The 18,135-nt window shown below is 44.6% G+C and overlaps 1 protein-coding gene across 2 annotated transcripts in view; it reads right to left on the minus strand.

Moving 5' to 3' along the window:
* CENPX (centromere protein X) overlaps positions 1–18,135 on the minus strand; it is a 109,004-nt gene that overhangs the window by 20,619 nt on the left and 70,250 nt on the right. For both annotated transcript variants that reach the window (XM_086931192.1, XM_086931193.1), the window contains exon 3: positions 11,850–11,903. In XM_086931192.1, coding sequence (XP_086787318.1) covers positions 11,850–11,903 — 54 coding nt within the window. The remainder of the gene's footprint in view (positions 1–11,849; positions 11,904–18,135) is intronic.

The raw sequence follows: 18,135 nt of genomic DNA on the forward strand, positions 1-18,135 counted from the left end.
TACACTGCACCCTGCCCATAGGGACCTTGGGCCTACCTCAGGGGTGACTTACATGGAATAAAAGAGAAAGTTAGGGCTTGGCAAGTGGGCGCACTTGCCAAGTCGACATGGCAGTCAAACACTGTGCACAGACATTGCAGTGGCAGGTCCGAGATACCTTTACAGGGCTCCTTCTGTGGATGGCACAATCAGTGGTGCAGGCCCACTAGTAGTATTTCATTTCCAAGCCCTGGCACTCCCAATGCACTTTACTAGGGACTTACCAGTAAATCAAACATGCTAATCATGGAAACACCTATCCATAATACAATTTACAATAGGAGCACTTGCACTTTAGCAATGGAAAGCTGTGAGAAAGTGCGCAGAGACACTAAGCCAGCAAAAACAGTTCAAAACCAGGAGGTCAGAAAGCAAAAAGACAGGGGAAACACGCCAAAAGATGCTAGGTAACAGTAGGGCTCAGTTCCTCTCATCTCAGTATCAACTCTTGTCATAAGAGTGAATACTACTGCAGCCTGGCAGGAACTTTTGTGATATCCTGGTGCAAAGGTCTTTTTTATTCAGTGGTCAAATCATGGGGTTTGTATAGGGTGACCACAGACTTTTAGCCTACATGGGGGTCTTTTCATTAATCTAAAAATCCTACACGTCTACTTGAAACATAGGTCTTTTGTAGCTTGTACCAGACTTGTGTTGCCTTATGTGATAGCAAAGTCATTGTTTGGATGAACTGACACAAGTTCTGTAAAAGATAACAACATATTGAGTGTGGAAAAAATGCAGACAGGCTATTTTAATGTGCTCATAATGGAGTTTACAACAGTACAAAATGTTTTAATTATGATAAGACTAGACGCATGCCATGTAAATTAAGGCATGGCATGCTGCTCCAATTTAATACATCTTTAGATTAAATATACCTAAGTAATATATTCCAAGCCATGTAATTCGCAGGTGAAGACGATGCAACCCTTTGTAACCATTCAGTAAATTCATGCAGTTATGTAAAACACTCTTGACCTTTAATGCGGGAGTCAATGCTATAAAAACCAAGGAGCAATGTGCTCTCCTACATGGCTACAAGATAATACCAGAAGGAAAGAATGTTAGGTATTTTTCTTTTAAACTGTGGTTTTCTGAAATATCTACGCAAAGAAGGGCCACAATGTAAGGAGGTTGATGGGTCAGTGTTTTTAATGAGAGCAGGGACTGAGGCCATGATTTCCCCGAGGCAGGAACTGAATCAGTATATTCTACAGATATCCCTCCAACCTCACCATTACTTTTGAGATGATACCACTTCTCACTGCTCACACTGGTGAAAAAAACAGGATGCAAGTTAAGTTCCACCGATCCCTGGGGGCTAGGAATTTAGATTTTACTGTGTAATTTCCATTCTTTTCTCCTGCGTAAGGATTGCGACAGGAACCTTTGCCTTAATTTGGTTCTGGAACTCACTCTCATAGATCATTCTCTGCTGGGCATAGGAATGATGGGGCGTGCTTGCACCATTTCAGCATTCCTGTCAAAGGCAGGGATCGTGAATGCTTCATGGGGGTCCGACCCAGGAAACATGCTATTGGCAGTGAACAAAAAGATTTTCTAAGAACCTTCTTGAGTACTGGTTGAAATGGAGGGATCTGTCTGCCATTCTCACAGATCTAATGCACTTTCAGGAAATCATTTGAAATCTTCACGTTCACATCAGCCATGTCATATGTAAACATGCAGGAATGTATGCTCCCCTGAACCTGTTGGCTCAACAGATTGTAGGAAGGGCAGAGGTTCATCTGCTATCTCTAAAGGCTATTCACATGAAGGTAATGTCAAATTTAACAGGAGATCAACTCAGTAGGGCTTTTTCTTTTATCTCAATAACTCTCTCGATATCCACGGGTGATCTGCCTAATTTGACAAAAGTATGGGGATTCTGTGTTAGACCCAATTGCTTTCCAAGAAGACACTCAAATACCAAAGTTTTCCTCACGCTCTCCTGCACCAGGAACTATGGGAGTGGATATTCTAGCTCTACCATGGTCTCCTCAACTCCTCTACGCTTTCACACTTATCCTTCTTTTTCTGCTTCTGAAAACTGAAAGGGAAGCAGCAGAGGTGATTATAGTGCTTCCTTTTTGGCCTCACCATTCCTGGTTTCCTCTCCTCGCATTAAGGGCGATAGTAGCCTATTGAAGAATCCCACTTTCTCCTTTTCCTCTGCACACTCCAAAAGGTCATTTTCTAGCAAGACTTTCTATTGATATGAAATATGAGAGAGTGGCAATGCAAAACAAAGAGATTTCTTAACTTTTATCTCAAACTTTACAGTTCCTGACGCCCTGTTATGGACTGAATCCTTATCTTTCCCCTATTTATGGAGACATTTCATTTACTCTCCAATTTGTATAGGAAGATTTCAAAATAAATTTAGCAGTATGTACTTTAAGATCTCAATGGTCTGCTTTCCAGGGTTTCTGGGAACCCTGGGGAAGTTGTGGGAAAGATGACCTCTTGGTATTAAGATTATTGAAGAGGTTTTCTAAATCTAGAGCTTTGGTTCCCACATGTGATCTTCCTTTTATTTTAAATGTTTTGTAAGGGTCCCCTTTGAACCTTTGTCCTTGGTTGAAATTAAATATTTAACAATAAAGTTAGCCTTTTTATTGCCAATTACTTCTGCTAGAAGGACAGGACAATTGGGTGCTATTTTATATAATCCTCTTTTTCTTTCTATTTTGAAAGACTGCGATTTTAAGACCCAATCTTGCCTTTCTTTCTTGGATGTGTTCCAATTTTCTTAAAGAACAATACATTTTCTTGCCAACTTTCTTTTCTTCTCCAGAGTCAGTAAAAAACTACATCTGTTGAGTGCTAGACATTCTCTTTCTTATCTGGACAGTTCTAAGACTCAGGAAATCTGATAACTTTTTTGTGACACTTGGAAAATCAAATCAAGGAGTTAAAGCTTCTAATACAGGAATCTTAAACCTTTTCCGTAATAAGAGCTACTTACTTTCAATGAACATCATCCTGAGCTACTTATCACATTAGTGTTGCAATAAGGACCACATTAGACTAGCTTACATTAGAGCCCACCTTACTATAGGTACCAGTAGTGATCACCTTGGTGCATCAGGCAGGGTTGTGAGTAATAATGTAAAAGAAAAAAAAAAGCTTTGAAAATTTAGAATGCCTTTACATGGGTAATACATAGCAGCTAGCACCAAGGTAATATTAGTAATACATCTCCCAAAGGCCACATGATTTATCACTCTAATGTCAGCTTCAACTACATTTTGGAAATTGAACGATTTTTCTACAAACATCAGTTCATAAGTTCTGAAAATACACACATTTTCATTTGAAGGACACACAATTCGATTTGGGAATTTATATTTAAACTTAGACAAGCACAATGTCTGTTTAGTAGGCTGGGCTGCACACAGGAGAGCTCCAGAAAAGTAGTGGGAGAGGTACCAATAGCTCACGAGCTACTCCCTCCAAATGCCTATCCTAATATGACGAAACGGGTGGATTCCAACTACTATTTATATGGCTTACTCGCTTCCCTATCCCTGAGGGTATTCAGGGAAGCTCTATCCTGGGTGTCGCTACTTCCTAGGCTTAGTCTGAAGGAGTTCCTCTCACTTCGATATGTGGAACTGCAAATTGGACATATTGGGCACGTTGGTTAAACATCACAGGATACATAGTGTGAAACCTGAAAGACTTAATTTTGGTGAAGGGAGTTTGAATTTTGTTGCATCTTCACAAGCATGATTTCCTATTACACTGATTAAAAGGTGTAACATTAATTAGTGTGGGTATTTCTTCATAATTTAGTGGAGGCCAACTGGCTTTGTTATATTCAAAAGTAATCACTGGGACGAGGATGGCAGGGGCATAGTGATACCTCATGCATACTTACCAGTAATCTTCATTATGTTTAGTCCTGAAATTCCCTGTCAAAGTCATTACAAGCCACCCACTCCTTCATGAGACTGACCTTTATTTAGGCTTGGAATTTTCAGGGAATTACATAGGGTAAGCTAGCCTTATAGCACTGTGAAGAAACGATCCGCAAACCCCTACCGGGGGGCCGCCCTCCCCCTCGCGTGCCTTGTCCGGCACCCCCGGGACTGAGTTTATCTCACCGAAACACCACAACAGAGACAGGACGCCGAGCAACCTCCATCACCAACGAAACCCCGCCCTTCTCTCTCCCACAGGAGCCAACCCGAGCGACAGGATGGGAGGAACCATACCCAGCTGACCCCGGAAGTCCCGCCCCACTGGCAGAGTCAGCACAGGATAAAAACAGGGATTCAGCACATCAAGTCGTCGGAGTTTCGTGGCAGGACCCTCTGGCTGGAGACGGAGAAGGTGAACAGACGTGCGAGGAAGAAGTGTGGACAGAGGAGTGGTGGAGTCCCTTGGAGGTGGCTGGAGAGCGGCCGTAACTCACTGGAGAGTTACGGCGGACCGCGTGAGTGCCTTTTGCCTCCTTTATCCCTACTCACTAGGAGTTCGTGTTAAAGTCCCTGTATATATACCCTCTCTACATAGTCGCACTACCCTTGCACTGTATTATACGTGTACAGCACCTCACTATAAAACCCCTTTCGTTACTCTCACGCCCCACCCTAGCACCCTCTCTTTTACCCCGACCTGTATTCCGTACTCCCGGTACCTTCCTTCCCGCACTGTCATTTTCCGACCCCTCTTGCACTACCCTGGTGAAGATGTACAGTTGAGTCTCGCTACTGACTCGATAAGACTAACGGTCCCTTGTTTTTTCCTCTCTTCCGGTCCTCCTGGGAGCCTCCCCGTCATCGGAATCTACCCGGACCATCGGCGGACGCCGAGAAGGGAAGAAGCAGCGACCCCGTGTCCATCGCCTGGAGCCACACCTTCGGCCTGTTGGAACTATCTGTACTGTACATCCGTAATAAAAACCAAATATTGCCCACTACATACGGCCTCCTCGCCTGCTTTTCCAGCCCGCTACACTCACTCCACGACAAGCACCCAAAGATGTTTCTCGCTCTCCTGAAAGGTGGGATCACCTCAAAAATAATGACCGCGACAAAGACTTTGCGGACTAAGGATAATGAAGATTACCAGTTAGCAACTAGGCATGAGCTTTCCTTTGGAGGACTGGTGGCCTGAGACCACATGTTCCACTGGTGTGGTGTGGCTCACTGGTTAGAGGCGGCAGACCCGGAAGCAGAGAACGGCCCGGGACCAGGGTTCAATTCCCCACACGGCAGGGTCGTGGACCAGGGTCAGCGGACTCGATAATTCTTGCCTCAGTGCCTACTCTAACCAGGGATCACACTCGGCAACTCTGGGCATTAGCTTGCCTCATCTGTACAACGGACCCCCACATTCGCCGGGGATGCCTGGTTTCACCTTGGAGATACCCAGTAGGGACCATCTCACAGGGATAGCCAGGACAAGTTCCCCAGCGGTCTACAGCGCCACGACGCCTCAGGGCAGCAGTGTGCTTTACAAGACACATTACATTACATTACTTCGGTAGATTCTGAGCACTCGATGTCACGGGGGAGGGGTACGGGGGGAGGGGGAGGGGGGAACAGGATCGGATGACTTGCTTTTCATTGTGGTAAGGCCAGAGCCCTTGCTATCCTCTGTGGAAGAACCAGAGCCACTCTTTCCCATGGGGATAGGGCCAAAAACACTGCTTTCCATTAAACCGGGCCTGAGCTTTCTATAGAAAATGGTCCGAGACCAGGCTGTACATGTGGAGGGAAGGATTCCAACCCTTGCTTCCAATGGGGAAAGAGAAAAGCCCATTATTTACATGGTGGCAAGGTTCAAGGCCAAGTTTTAGAATAAAACAACTCCTTTCGCAACACTAAATTACCACTTGAACTATTCCACTCTTGACTCGTCAGACATGTCCAATTGCCGATTGTAGGCCTAGAGACCTTGGGGCTAGATGTACAACGCCTTTTTGTGGTTCCCGATTCTCAGAATCAGACAGTTTGCAAATGCAAAAAGGCATTTTCAAATGTACTAAGCCCTAAATGTGATTTGGTAACCTGTTACCGAATCGCAATTTAGGTTTGCAAATCGGTATTTGGAAGGGGATTGTTTAGGGTGCCCCTTCCAAATACCGATTCGCATTGGTATGTGTGAATTTTTTGCAACAGAAATGGGGTCGAAAACATTTGCACTTTACTTTCCCCCAACTCAAAGTTGGTGGTAACCTATTTGCAAATAGGAAGGGGTCCCAAAGTGACCCTTCCCTTTTGAGAATGTTTGAAGAAATATTTTCAAAAGCTTTTTAAATGCATAAAACGGGCTACTTTAAAAAAAAATTGCTTTGTTTAAAAGCAATAACAGGCCACCATCTCTGTGATGGCAGCAAATCGTAGGGGGTCACAAATTGCGACCTGCCTTATTAATATTCATGAGGTAGGTCTACTTGCGACCAACGACGAAACGCTATTTTTGGAGTAGGGGCTGTATAACCCATTTGTACATTATTGATAGCGATAACCAAATAGTGAAATTCACTATTTCATTTGCTTGAACATCTAGCCCTAGATCCTTAATCGGGAAACATCCTTTACAACGCAACTTTTACCACGCAGTGCCTTTACATCGCAACTTTTACAACGCAAACTATTACAACGCATTGCGCTGGGGGACGCTCTAGGATAGGGAATAGATTTAATTTACTATCCAACACCTTCCCTACTATCCAAGGGGACTGGAGTTGGAATAGTAAATTAAACTATTCACTATCCAGCACCCCTCAACACTATGCGTTGTAAAGGCATGCGTTTTTAAAACTTGCGATGTAAAAGCATGCGTGGTAAAAGTTGTAATGTCATACATCCTCCTTAATCACATTCCATTTCTATATGAGGCATTAACATCATCTCTCAACATTAATTTGATGCAGAATCTTTGTTACTCTGCTGTTTCAACCCTTTTTCTGTGACAAGTCGTATTCGCACAATTGCCTGAAAATCTAAAGTGCAGTTCGTTTTCTTTTGCATTTGAGTATGTCTAAGTTGTGTCAAGGGGTTCTCCTTCTTTCTTCGCTCTAATGTAAAGCGCTCTAGCGTTGTGGTCCGCGCCCGCGCAATAGAAAACCTTAACAACTAAACTGTCCGAGCAGGGTTCACGTGCTGTGGGTCCAAGACTCCCTTCTTTTTAGCGTGTTGTAACCAAAGGCTGTTCAGAGCCACAAGGTGACCTCATCCCTTCAGGTCTACAAAATCCCCAGTGTTTGAGGTTCCAGCTCAGACGTTCGCCGCCCCTTCACCGCCACTCCACACACCCTCTTAAGCTGGATTTGCGGTGATCAATCCTTCAACACTTTCTTTTCATGTTGGACAGGGAAGTTATTTACTTAGTTTGGACTTGAAAGTAGAACATCCGACGGACAGGAAAGGGGCGATTCTTGCGCAGCTCTCTACTCTTTAGGCAGCCTGCTGGCGCCACCTCGTGTCCAGCACTGGAAGCAATCTCAACCTCCTGAGCACGAGAGGAGTGGCGAGGAAATGAGAACAAGGAGGTTATTTACTTAGTTTCGACTTGAAAGTAGAACATCGGACGGACTGGGAAGGGGCGATGCTTGCGCGGCTCTCTACTCTTTAGGCAGCCTGCTGGCGCCACCTCGTGTCCCGCACTGGAAGCAATCTCAACCTCCTGAGCACGAGAGGAATGGCGAGGAAATGAAAACAAGGAGGTGGTAGGTAGAGTATGTTTAGGAGCGTAGCTTGGTCAGTAAAATTGGGAGGATGTGAACTTCAGATTTTCCAACAATATAATGTTTGAATTTATTATACGACAACCAGTGCACATGAGAGGGGCTTAAGAGGCAGTGAAAAGGGAGAGGAACGTGGATTAATGAAAGAAATCACAATAATCACAATATTTTGTTAAATAACAAACATTTATGAAAACTTTCAAAACCGAGAGAGAAGAACACGTTTGTTTTTGTTTGTGTGTATGTAAATAGTCCTGTTGAAATCCGACACATCACCATCCCGACTGAAAGCACCCATACCAAACTATTTACCAGAAAATACATTTATTGGGGGCGGGGTGTTACACCCCAAACCACCGCCCCAGCCCAGAAACTATGCCCCTGGTTATGTTAAAGCTGTACTCAAAGGGGCTGGGGCTATACATCCAGTACAGGCCATTTTGAGATATTGGGCTGTTGGCTGAAGGAGAAGCAGGGCCTAGTAATACATCCCCAAGGTACGATATGGCGCATCAGTGAAAAACCAGGTAAAACAAAAGTGAGTACTCAAGACAGGTACAACGTACAAGTTACCGCTCGGATCCAAGGAAACAGTCGCAGTATCGGCCAAAGTTTCAAAAGGGTACTCGATCAGAGAGCAGGCTGATACAAATGCTGTATTAGAGGGGCACGGAGACACAACAGGTGTGGTGTGCCAGAGAGTAACTGGAACTAGAGATACTGTAAGGTAGTGCCAGAGGAGGGTCTGTGACCTAGAGAACCACCAACCCCAGGGTAATAAATGGGTAATAAATGGGCAGGGCCACTGGAATTATGCGATTGGGCGGCCACTGCGAATTTCGCATAATTCGGGGTTTGCTGCAATCATCTGCCGCATAATCTGCAGATGAAAACAAAAAAGAATGTCTAGCTCAAATGGTTCAAAATATAGTAAAAACAGAGCGAAACATGTTGCCGCGCAGTGGAACGTCTTTGGAAAGATCACCTTTCTGTAGCTTATTGCTATATTTGATTGTTAAACTGGTACTAATGTTGTGCAACTAATGCCCAGATAGTGCTAACAAGTGTAACAAGCATTGGCATAGCCAATAGATGTCGCCTTTGGGACATTATAAGTGTTTAGCCATGCAACAGTTCATGCTGCACCAAGGATATTGTGCTGCATAATTAAATACTTTTAAGGTCCGAGACCTATTGGCTATGCCAATACTTGTTTGAATTGCCTGAACTCTTTTTCTTAACTAGCCAGTTTCAAGAGACCCACATCTCGAAGAAAGGGCAGCACTCATTTTTTTCTATTCATTTTATTTAAAAGCATACTTTCGCTGCAGTAAAATCAACTCAAGCGCTTTTGTTCTTTGCATAGTGTATTAACTGCGAAAGCATCCATTTCACATATAATATGCAACATAACCTCAATTCATTTTAATTTTCCAACCTAGTAAAACTACTTGCATTAGTGAAAGTTTGTTACAGGCAAATGTTTCAAAACTGTGCCGAAGAAGCACAGCCACAAACTTGTGCAAAATGAGTCACTTTCACTAGTTTACTCTGCATAGCATAAACATTACAGATCTTAGAATATTTTCTTACCTGACACTTCAAGTCTGGGTCCCAACGCAGAAACGCCAGCTAGCACAGGCTGCTCAGAGATCTTGAAGGACCTGTCCCAAGCGGAACTTAAACTCCCAGGTCCTCCTTGCCACATGACCTGCATGTCTAATGCAGCCCTGACAATTAAAACACAAGCATTTGCAATGCAATAGGTCTCACATTTACAGGAGTTTGAGCTATTGGCATTGTAAGTGACAATGTCTTATTTATCGGTTTGTTTTTGAAACATAAATAAAAGGCATTGTCATTTGCAATGCTAATAGCTTAAACTCTAACAAATGTTAGACCTATTGCATTGCAAATGCTTGTGTTATTAAAGGTGCACTTCTGTAGCTTGAAGGTTTAGGACTAAACAATATTTTCAAAAGGTTGACTGACTAAACCATGCTCTGCAATATCAATAATAATCACGTTGAAAAATGAAGAGCTTTGATTTGTTCTTTTCATAAAATATTATTTTAACTCGTTTAATTATTGCAATCACTACAACACACAAAACCCTGTGTGAATTTCTACAACTGTCCTGCAAAGAAAATAATTTGTGTGTTCAGTGCTGTTCAAATGATACTAGAAGGTGTAATAAAGTGAGTCGGGCAGGAGGGGCCTCCTGATCCCAGGATCTTTGACTGGGTCGTGGTGTTATGCATTATGTTAAACAGCATATCTGTCCAAAAGGAGAGGCTAGCATACTGGCCTGTTGCATTTGGTTAAAAGAAGGAAAACATGTCAATAAAAATAAAGCAAAAATAGCCTGTAGAGTGATTAGGCTGAGTGTAAGGAATGTATGTTGATACCATGCATACCAGGACAACGCAGTATTTTACATCACGGTTTTGACAATGCAAGTCGTTACATCGACTTGCGTTGGAGGGCGCTGGATTTAGGAATAGTGTGAATTACTATTCCAACTCCAGTCTACGTACAGTAGGGAAGGTGTTGAAATAGTAATTCACACTATTCCTTAGTCTGGAGTACCCTCCAGTGCAAGTCGACGTAATGACTTGCGTTGTTAAAACCACAATGTAACCATTACGTGCTGTAATGGTTGCACACAAAAAGGATGTTTCCCAGTATAAGGCACAGTGGGTTGAGTTTGCGCTGTACGAGCCTGCAGAGTGAGCTGCAGCGCTCGTAATGTGTGCCGAGATGGTTAAAGGCGCTACAATAGCCTGTAGAGTGATTAGGTTGAGTGTAAGGCACAGTAATACCTTTGGGTTGAGTTTGTAGGGAGCAAGTAGTGCTCCAAATGTGTAGCAGGACAGTCACAAGCACTGCAACACCTTCGGGTTGAGTCAGCACAGGAAGAGAGGAAAAGTGGGAAGAGGAGGAAAGGGGAGGAAGCTGAGGGGAGGGTGGAGGCGAAGAAGGTGTTAAAGAAGGGAGTAGAGCTGGGATGACGGCAGACCTAGCCCTGCAGCTGCGTCTGGTTACATGCTGCCACTAGGAAGATCCTGCTCTCGCAGCCTGGGGAGCGAGCCCCCTCACCCCCGCAGAGCACTCAATAGTGTCCAGGAATTGGCTGCGCATAACATGCAGCAAGAGGCCGACTTGCACATTTTATCCAGCTTGCCATAATGTCAGATTGTAAAACGCATTCTTTCGGATAATCTCGAATTTCTTGAAAGGCAGGCTTATTTCTCATTTTCTCTTTGTGACAAAATGCACCTCTAATGCAGTCTGAAAGCTGCCAGGGCCTACATGCAAATTACGTGTTTCGCAGAGATTCCTCGCCGCTGGTGGCGTGCTCTGCTTTATAACATTAAAACGGTGGGAGAGGGATGCACAGTGCCTGCCTGTGCAGTGCAGTGCGCGCGCCCTGCAAAGAGCTAGATGAAAAGAAACAAAAAGCCCGCGAGTGCTGCACGCACGCAACGAATGCAAAGAATTTAAGGAATGCAGCAGGCACAGTGCGGGGCTGCTGCTCGCTCCCCAGGCCAGGGGAGAGAGAAGGCGGGACATGCACCCGCTTTTGGCAAGTTGTGTGCTGTCTTTCTTAGAAAGACGCACGCAAAGGCCAATAGGGTGTGAGCAAAAAAAAACAAACAAAAAAAAGCACGCACAAGCGTGTGGTCCGAGTTGGAAGTCCTTACTAAAAGCCTCGGAGAGCAGCGCATTGGAGCTCGCTCAGGCAAGACCTAAACATGACAAAATAATGAAGTAATACAATCACAAAATGAGCTGCATAATTTACTCAACCCTGTCGCATATTTTTGCCTTCTTCTGCTACATAATTCCAGTGGCTGTGCATATGGAGAACAGGCGGAGCGAAAGAAGCGGCACACCAACAAGCAGCCAGGCCAAGCACAGAGGCAGCAGAATCCCCGGTCCCATGGGCCCTTTCTGAGAAAATACGTCTACAGCAGTAGATCAAAGAGTAGCCAAATTGGTGAAAAAATTGTTTATTAGTTACAGGATAGAGGCATCCGGGACTTAGTATATTTCATTCAATGTCAGGCAGTTGATCGCCAACCAGAGTGAAAACAAAACTTACCTCGGACGAAAACTTTCAGCATCTCAGACATCAGAATCAGAGCGTCATTACTGACTAGAAAGAAAGGAGACAGAGATAGTAACTCAGAGCGCAACATCTCTTATGTCGAAAGAACATGCCTGAACAAGTAAGTTAATTAACAGGTTTATTCTCGTTCAGCATTTTATTCTCGTTCAGCGTAATGGACACCCAGCTGCCCCAGCCTCCTTCCACAGCGAACTCTCCATAACGATCGTTCCTCCCTTCTCTCGAACCCCAACACCTCCTACAGTTCCACCCTAAGATTCCATGTCTCAAGATACATATAACACATCGTTTCCCCTGAATGACAAAATATGCCATATCAAAGCATAGTAACAAGAAAAACAAGAAAATAAATTTAAACAAGCAACTATTTTATTTAGAAAGTTTTATAGAGCGCGAACAAGACCATTGCCGATATCAGAGCGCTTTACGATCAGTGATGAAAAATTATACAACAAAATAGAAACAGGTAGATCAAGTATACATAACATATTGTGCAAAGTAAAACAAAACAAAAAGGTGTGAAACAGGAAAGCAACTGTGGAGTCTGGATTGTCTGTTTGAACCCGTGTCATAAAAGAACTACTGGTGGAGGAACTAGTGAACTCATAGTTTCCCTAGATAATGATCATGTGAAACCATACAAATATCTAAGTGACACTTACAATACTTTCACTTTTTGGCATGTCACAAACACTGACAGATGATTTCCCTAACAAATAGCATGTGAAGGGTACTTGGTCAAACACATTTTCATCAACCCTCCCTCAACCACAGTGCAGTGGGAATTCCCAGACACTATATGGTGGAAAGATGGAACCATGGGCACCACACTCACACGCAACTACATCAGTAAATCATTTTGCCATGAGGATCTCCTCCTGAACTCCCTTAGAGGTCTACCAGAGCCTGGACAGCCATTTCTCATTGCACCATCCAAATCAGACACACGCTTTTTGGCAAACAATCTCCTATTAGGATTGACAGGGGTACTCACTTCACAACGTCTCACAAGTCTAGGCATATTCAACACATCACCAGAATCTGGGACATCATATTCTTCATAACTTCACTAATCAGAAAGGGAACCAACGATTTTGATGTTCCTTTCCTATTATATCCTGGCCCGCTACCAACTCGTTGTCACCTACAGACCATTTGTTAGACTCCAAGGCATTCTTAGGATCATATCTGGACTTATACTTCTGTTGACAGGACTGCCTTCTGACAAAGATTACCGTGGTAAAATGTAGTAGTGTTCCCTCTCATCCTACCTAACTTTAAGCATGCAGGATTAAGTTTAGAGGATGATCGCCTGCCTTTATAGAAGAAAGGGGACTCTCCAGTAACACAATTGGGAGAGTTATGAGGCGCCCATGACGACTTTCTGTCCACTGCCCTTTGAACACAAATTTTCACCAACCTGTTAATTTGTTCCACCAGTCTATTGGCTTGTGGAGAATACAACACCATCTTAAGATGTTTTACTGACAATCCTGATAAAAACTCACCCATCTCTTGAGAAGTATACTGTACCCTATCATCAGTTAGCAGTTCACACGAAAATTCATCTCTCAAAAACTCTATGACCACACTTGCATCTACCCGGGGCACACATCTAGTCAACACCCACTTTGATGTGTGATCTACCAACAAGAGTACAAACCGCTCGTGATGGGCTAACAAATCAAATGGTTCTGCAATATCAAGACCCATTTTCATCCAAGTCTGGGACGGAATCGCCACAGGCATCAAAGGAGCATATCGTACCACTCTATTCTTGTCATTTTGCGCACACAACATTCTTTGGCAACAGATTCAACATTGTGATCCATTCTTGGCCACCAATGCCTCTCACCATGGCCACCATGTGCTAGAATGGCCAATTTGCTCCTTAAAAACAACCACCCTATCACCTCTACGGACCTTGTTCCAAATAACATCCATCATCCAAAGTACTCTCACTCTTAACAGGCAATCTAGACAGTCAGCAGCGTAATTCTTTAGCCCAGGAAAATATTGTACAACAAAATTGAAATCTGTTATGTCCTCTGTCCATCTTCTTAGTCTTGGTGACATAAAATCGGAAGACCTGCAAGTGAAAGCTTAGGTCAGAGGGCGATAATCAGACCTCACAATGAAGGGTATTCCCCATAGGTAAAGCTTGAAGAGCAATACTGCACAATAAATTGTGAGAAGTTAGCCTGGCATATGATGCCCACTAGTTCTAGTGGGCACCTTGCACCAGTCTAATCGACCCTTATTGATGGTGGTGTAAAGTCAACCTTATAGAAAGCTATCCTGGTGGTAGCATGAACCAGCAGTGTTCAGGCTAAGACTTAAGTAGGCGAGTTAAGCAAGTTGTTTTACCATATATAATCCCTTGAATACCGAATGAAAGGACACCACACAAGGTATATATCAAATATATATGTATTTAATCTAAACACAACCCCTCTGCACTCTTTATGAGGTCAGAGGTCAAAATACAATACAATTCACACAGTTAATACACGATAAGTTGCACAGTATACGTTATGCCCTAGGGGCCTCACAAACCATATACTAAGAAAATGGTATAAGTACCACGTGAGAGTTAGAAAGCAGGCCTGGGGCCTGTGGAATCGCTAGGGCTACATTAATCAACCAAAGGTTAGGAAGTAGGAGGCCCACGGGAGACGCGTGCAGTGTCTAAACACAGACGTGGGTTACCATTGAGTTTCTATGGGAAACGAAGAAGTTACAAATATGCAATTCAAGGACACTTCCGGATGGACTAGGATGGAACCCTTTTAAACTAGGACACTTCGAGAGTCAAGACCCATGGGAGCACCAGAGTACTCATGTTACCTCACCCAGGGAAGCCGGGTGCATAGGTGTCTATTCGTGTCTGGTTTCGTCGTCGTTTTCTATGGAGAGCTGCAAAGAAGTGCTGCAGGCGACCAGAGGAAAAGTGTCCGGGTGGATCGGTGATGTGAAGAACCTGAAAGCAGAGGGGACAGAGTCTGGGTCACTAGCCAGTGACCAGGAAGGTAGCAGGCGATGTTGAGTGCTTGATGGTGAAGAAGGTGAGTTTGTCTCTTCAGCCACGTGGTCCAGGAGGCATCGGCGATGACCAGGCGCTTGATTCGAACTGTCCCATGATGGATCTAGATGACTGCGGTGTCGGTATACGGATTGGACCCAACAAGCCTTGGCAACCGCAAGCCACGCAGGATGTCGAGATTGGCTCTGTTGCAGACCAACAAGGTCTGTGGCACTTCTCCTTTTCAGGGAAGCTGGAGCAAGCTTGGAGAAACCATGAAAGCAAAGTAAATTCAAGATGGCGTCTTCAGGGGGCTCACTAGCAAACGGGCAAGGAACCAGGAAGACTCGTCGAGCTCAAATGCAAAGGCGGCCCCACGGGCCTGGGCTTCGGTGCAAATGGTGCTCGGGGCTGGGGCTTCTCGTACCCCAATGCACAACTTACTGAGGCTTCAGGAAAGGAGTGCAGGTAGCGAAATGCAGGATGTCCAAGATGTCCGGTCCCACGTCTCTCGTGTCCGCCACGGGTCTCAGCTTTGCTGTGGATGTGGATCGGGGTCAGAGAAGTCTGGAAGTCCAGTTCTTGAGTTGCAGAGTCTTCAGGTTCCGACGGGAGCCTTGAAACTGCAGACCGGCGAAATTGCTGTTGGTGCCCGTTTGCAAAGGGTGGTCACTTCTTGATCACAAGGAAGACGTCTTCCGTCTTCCAGTCAGAATGGAATGTGGAAGGTCCAAGATATGTCTTTCGATTCGTCCAGGTTAATCTAAAGTCCCAGGGACACAGCTCCTCTACTTATACTAAGAAAGGGGGCTGGATTACCTGACTAGGTCCCTCCTATGGGTGGACCTGAGAAGGGGGTGGTTACACCCCTTTCCCTTTGTCCAGTTTCGCGCCAGAGCTGGGGCGAAACTGGACAAAGGGAAAGGGGTGTAACCACCCCCTTCTCAGGTCCACCCATAGGAGGGACCTGTTGAACTGGTTTGAACCGGGCTATGCATGGAGCACCTTGTGTGCCCCAGGCAGTGTCTAGATGCATTCAATGAATGCTGCCCTCCCTGCTCCAATACACAAAACCCCTGTCTGGGGAGGTGCTGGCACCTCCCTGGACGGGAAACCTATTGTCCAGACCTCCCCTGCCGGAGTTTCCCCCAGCAACAGGAGGTCAGACTCGTGTCTGTGGCAGCAGCATCCATTTTGTGATGCTGAGGCTCTGTTTAACTTTAACCGAGTAAAGCAGTAACTTACATTTCTTTTCCCTCCAGAAGAGTGGAATGCTACCCCGCCCGCCAGAATTGGTGGGGGAGGGGGTAGTATTCCAAAGTGTTTGATACCTTACACAACATGTTTTGATAAAGTCAAACCAAGTTAGCATTAACCGCGAGGATTATAGTGGACTTAAGAGTATATGGTATGGCTATATCAGAACAGCTATAAGGAGATGGTTCCGAAAGCTGCAGAGGGGCTCAGCTCATGCTAGGGCAGCCTCTCACATTAACCAAGCACTCTGCCTCCAGGATTGCCGAGGCCTACCATAGGAGTGGCTTATAGGTGTATATGTGTCTATATATAAAGGCAGATATAGGTATACTATATCTAAGTAAGGGGTGATTACACCACCTTACCCAGGCTGTGTGAACAGACCTGTGGTGTCAGTTTGGAAGGCAAACCAGTTGTGGCACAATACATGCTGCAGCCCCTGGTAGGCCTAGGGTACACCTATGCCCTGGGTACCTATGGTACACTATACAGGGGCTCACAAGAGTGCCCCAGTAACCAATCTGGTATGTACCTAAAGTACATTGTATCAATTTAAAGAGAGAACAGCTGGGCTGTGGGTCTGATTAGCAGGCCCACAGACACACTAAAGTCAAAAAACCAGAGAATCATAGTAAAAAGTGGGGGTGACCATAGGAAGCAGACCCTACTCTCCTACATAAACCACCAGTGCCTAACTCTCAATAAATGAATAGCACACCTTCGCCCCCATCAGTGAGAGTGAAGCAAAGGCTACTACTGCTCTTCTCCATCCACATGTTGAGTCAATACTGCACGCCAATACGCACAAACTGGCATCAGTTCAAAGGACAGTTTTCATGCAAGGGTCAAAATGGCCCCATGTTGGAAAAGTTCTAATTTTGTTTTTAAAACATTTAAACACTGATTCACATTTATTAGTGCAGTCAAATTTAATTCTAATTTTGTGGTACTGTATCAGTGTTGTTGCATGCAGGCGTTGATTGATCTCCCTCCTTATCAAATACTCTGACTGTTTGAGTTGTGAAGTGACAGGGCTTTGCGTAGTGCCAAATGTGCATACTTCTTTAATGAGACCATAAATATCCTGTGCTTCTGAGGCACTAGAAACTTTGGTGGTTGCTTTGTTATCTGTCATATGTACAATATCGTCAAAGGACATGTTTTGTGGTGTAATGGTAGTTGTGTTGGGCTGAAAAAACGGATCTAGTAGGTAAAGACAGCTAGGCGTGCACTCAATTAAACAAGAACGTTTACCACATGATAGATAGAATCCTCTAAGTGTATCTGTTTGGTGCGCACTTGGATAGGGCCTACAGCCCAGCCCCTACTGAAAAAGTGAAATTGAGCTCAGTCTGTACAGTCGGCAGCGGTTCGTGTTTGATTGTTAAACAACGGGTTTGTGAAGTCTCCTCGGATGCGCGATGCAGGTGCGGCGTTTGCTGTTATAATGGGCTACTTCACTGGCCGCTTCCTTGGGTTCAGAGATAGTGGGTCGGTGGCAGCGGGACGCTATCCATTTCGCCAAAGACAGTATGGTAGTAAGGCTGATGTTTAACTTCAGTCCAACTTCGGTTCACACTCAGCATTTGAACCGATCCAATTAAATGTGCGCTTGATATTGATTTCTGCCGCCGGCGTAGGCTGGTTCTCAACTGCAGTTTATCTTCAGTTTTCAGTTTAGACTTAGCTCGTGAGACTATTCAGTCATTATTCGCATGTTACCCAGTGTACGTCTTTATTTCTTAATTTCCCCCAGCACAGGCTCATTCGCACACTTTTGTGAGCCTCTGCAGCGGGTCATGTATCTTCAGTCCCGGCGTTTTGACAGGACATTCTATATGCTGGTGAACATTCATTGTTTCTTGCGTTTTTTGTGTTCAGGGTGTTCTGCCAGATTTTCATGTTTAGGTTTATACTATATGTTTTGTTTCAGATATTTTTGACAGCATAGTCCTAGTACGGTCGCTTGTTGGCCCTGGT

The sequence above is a fragment of the Lissotriton vulgaris genome, chromosome 7 (genome assembly GCF_964263255.1).
Source record: "Lissotriton vulgaris chromosome 7, aLisVul1.2, whole genome shotgun sequence".
Taxonomy (NCBI): Eukaryota; Metazoa; Chordata; class Amphibia; order Caudata; family Salamandridae; genus Lissotriton; species Lissotriton vulgaris.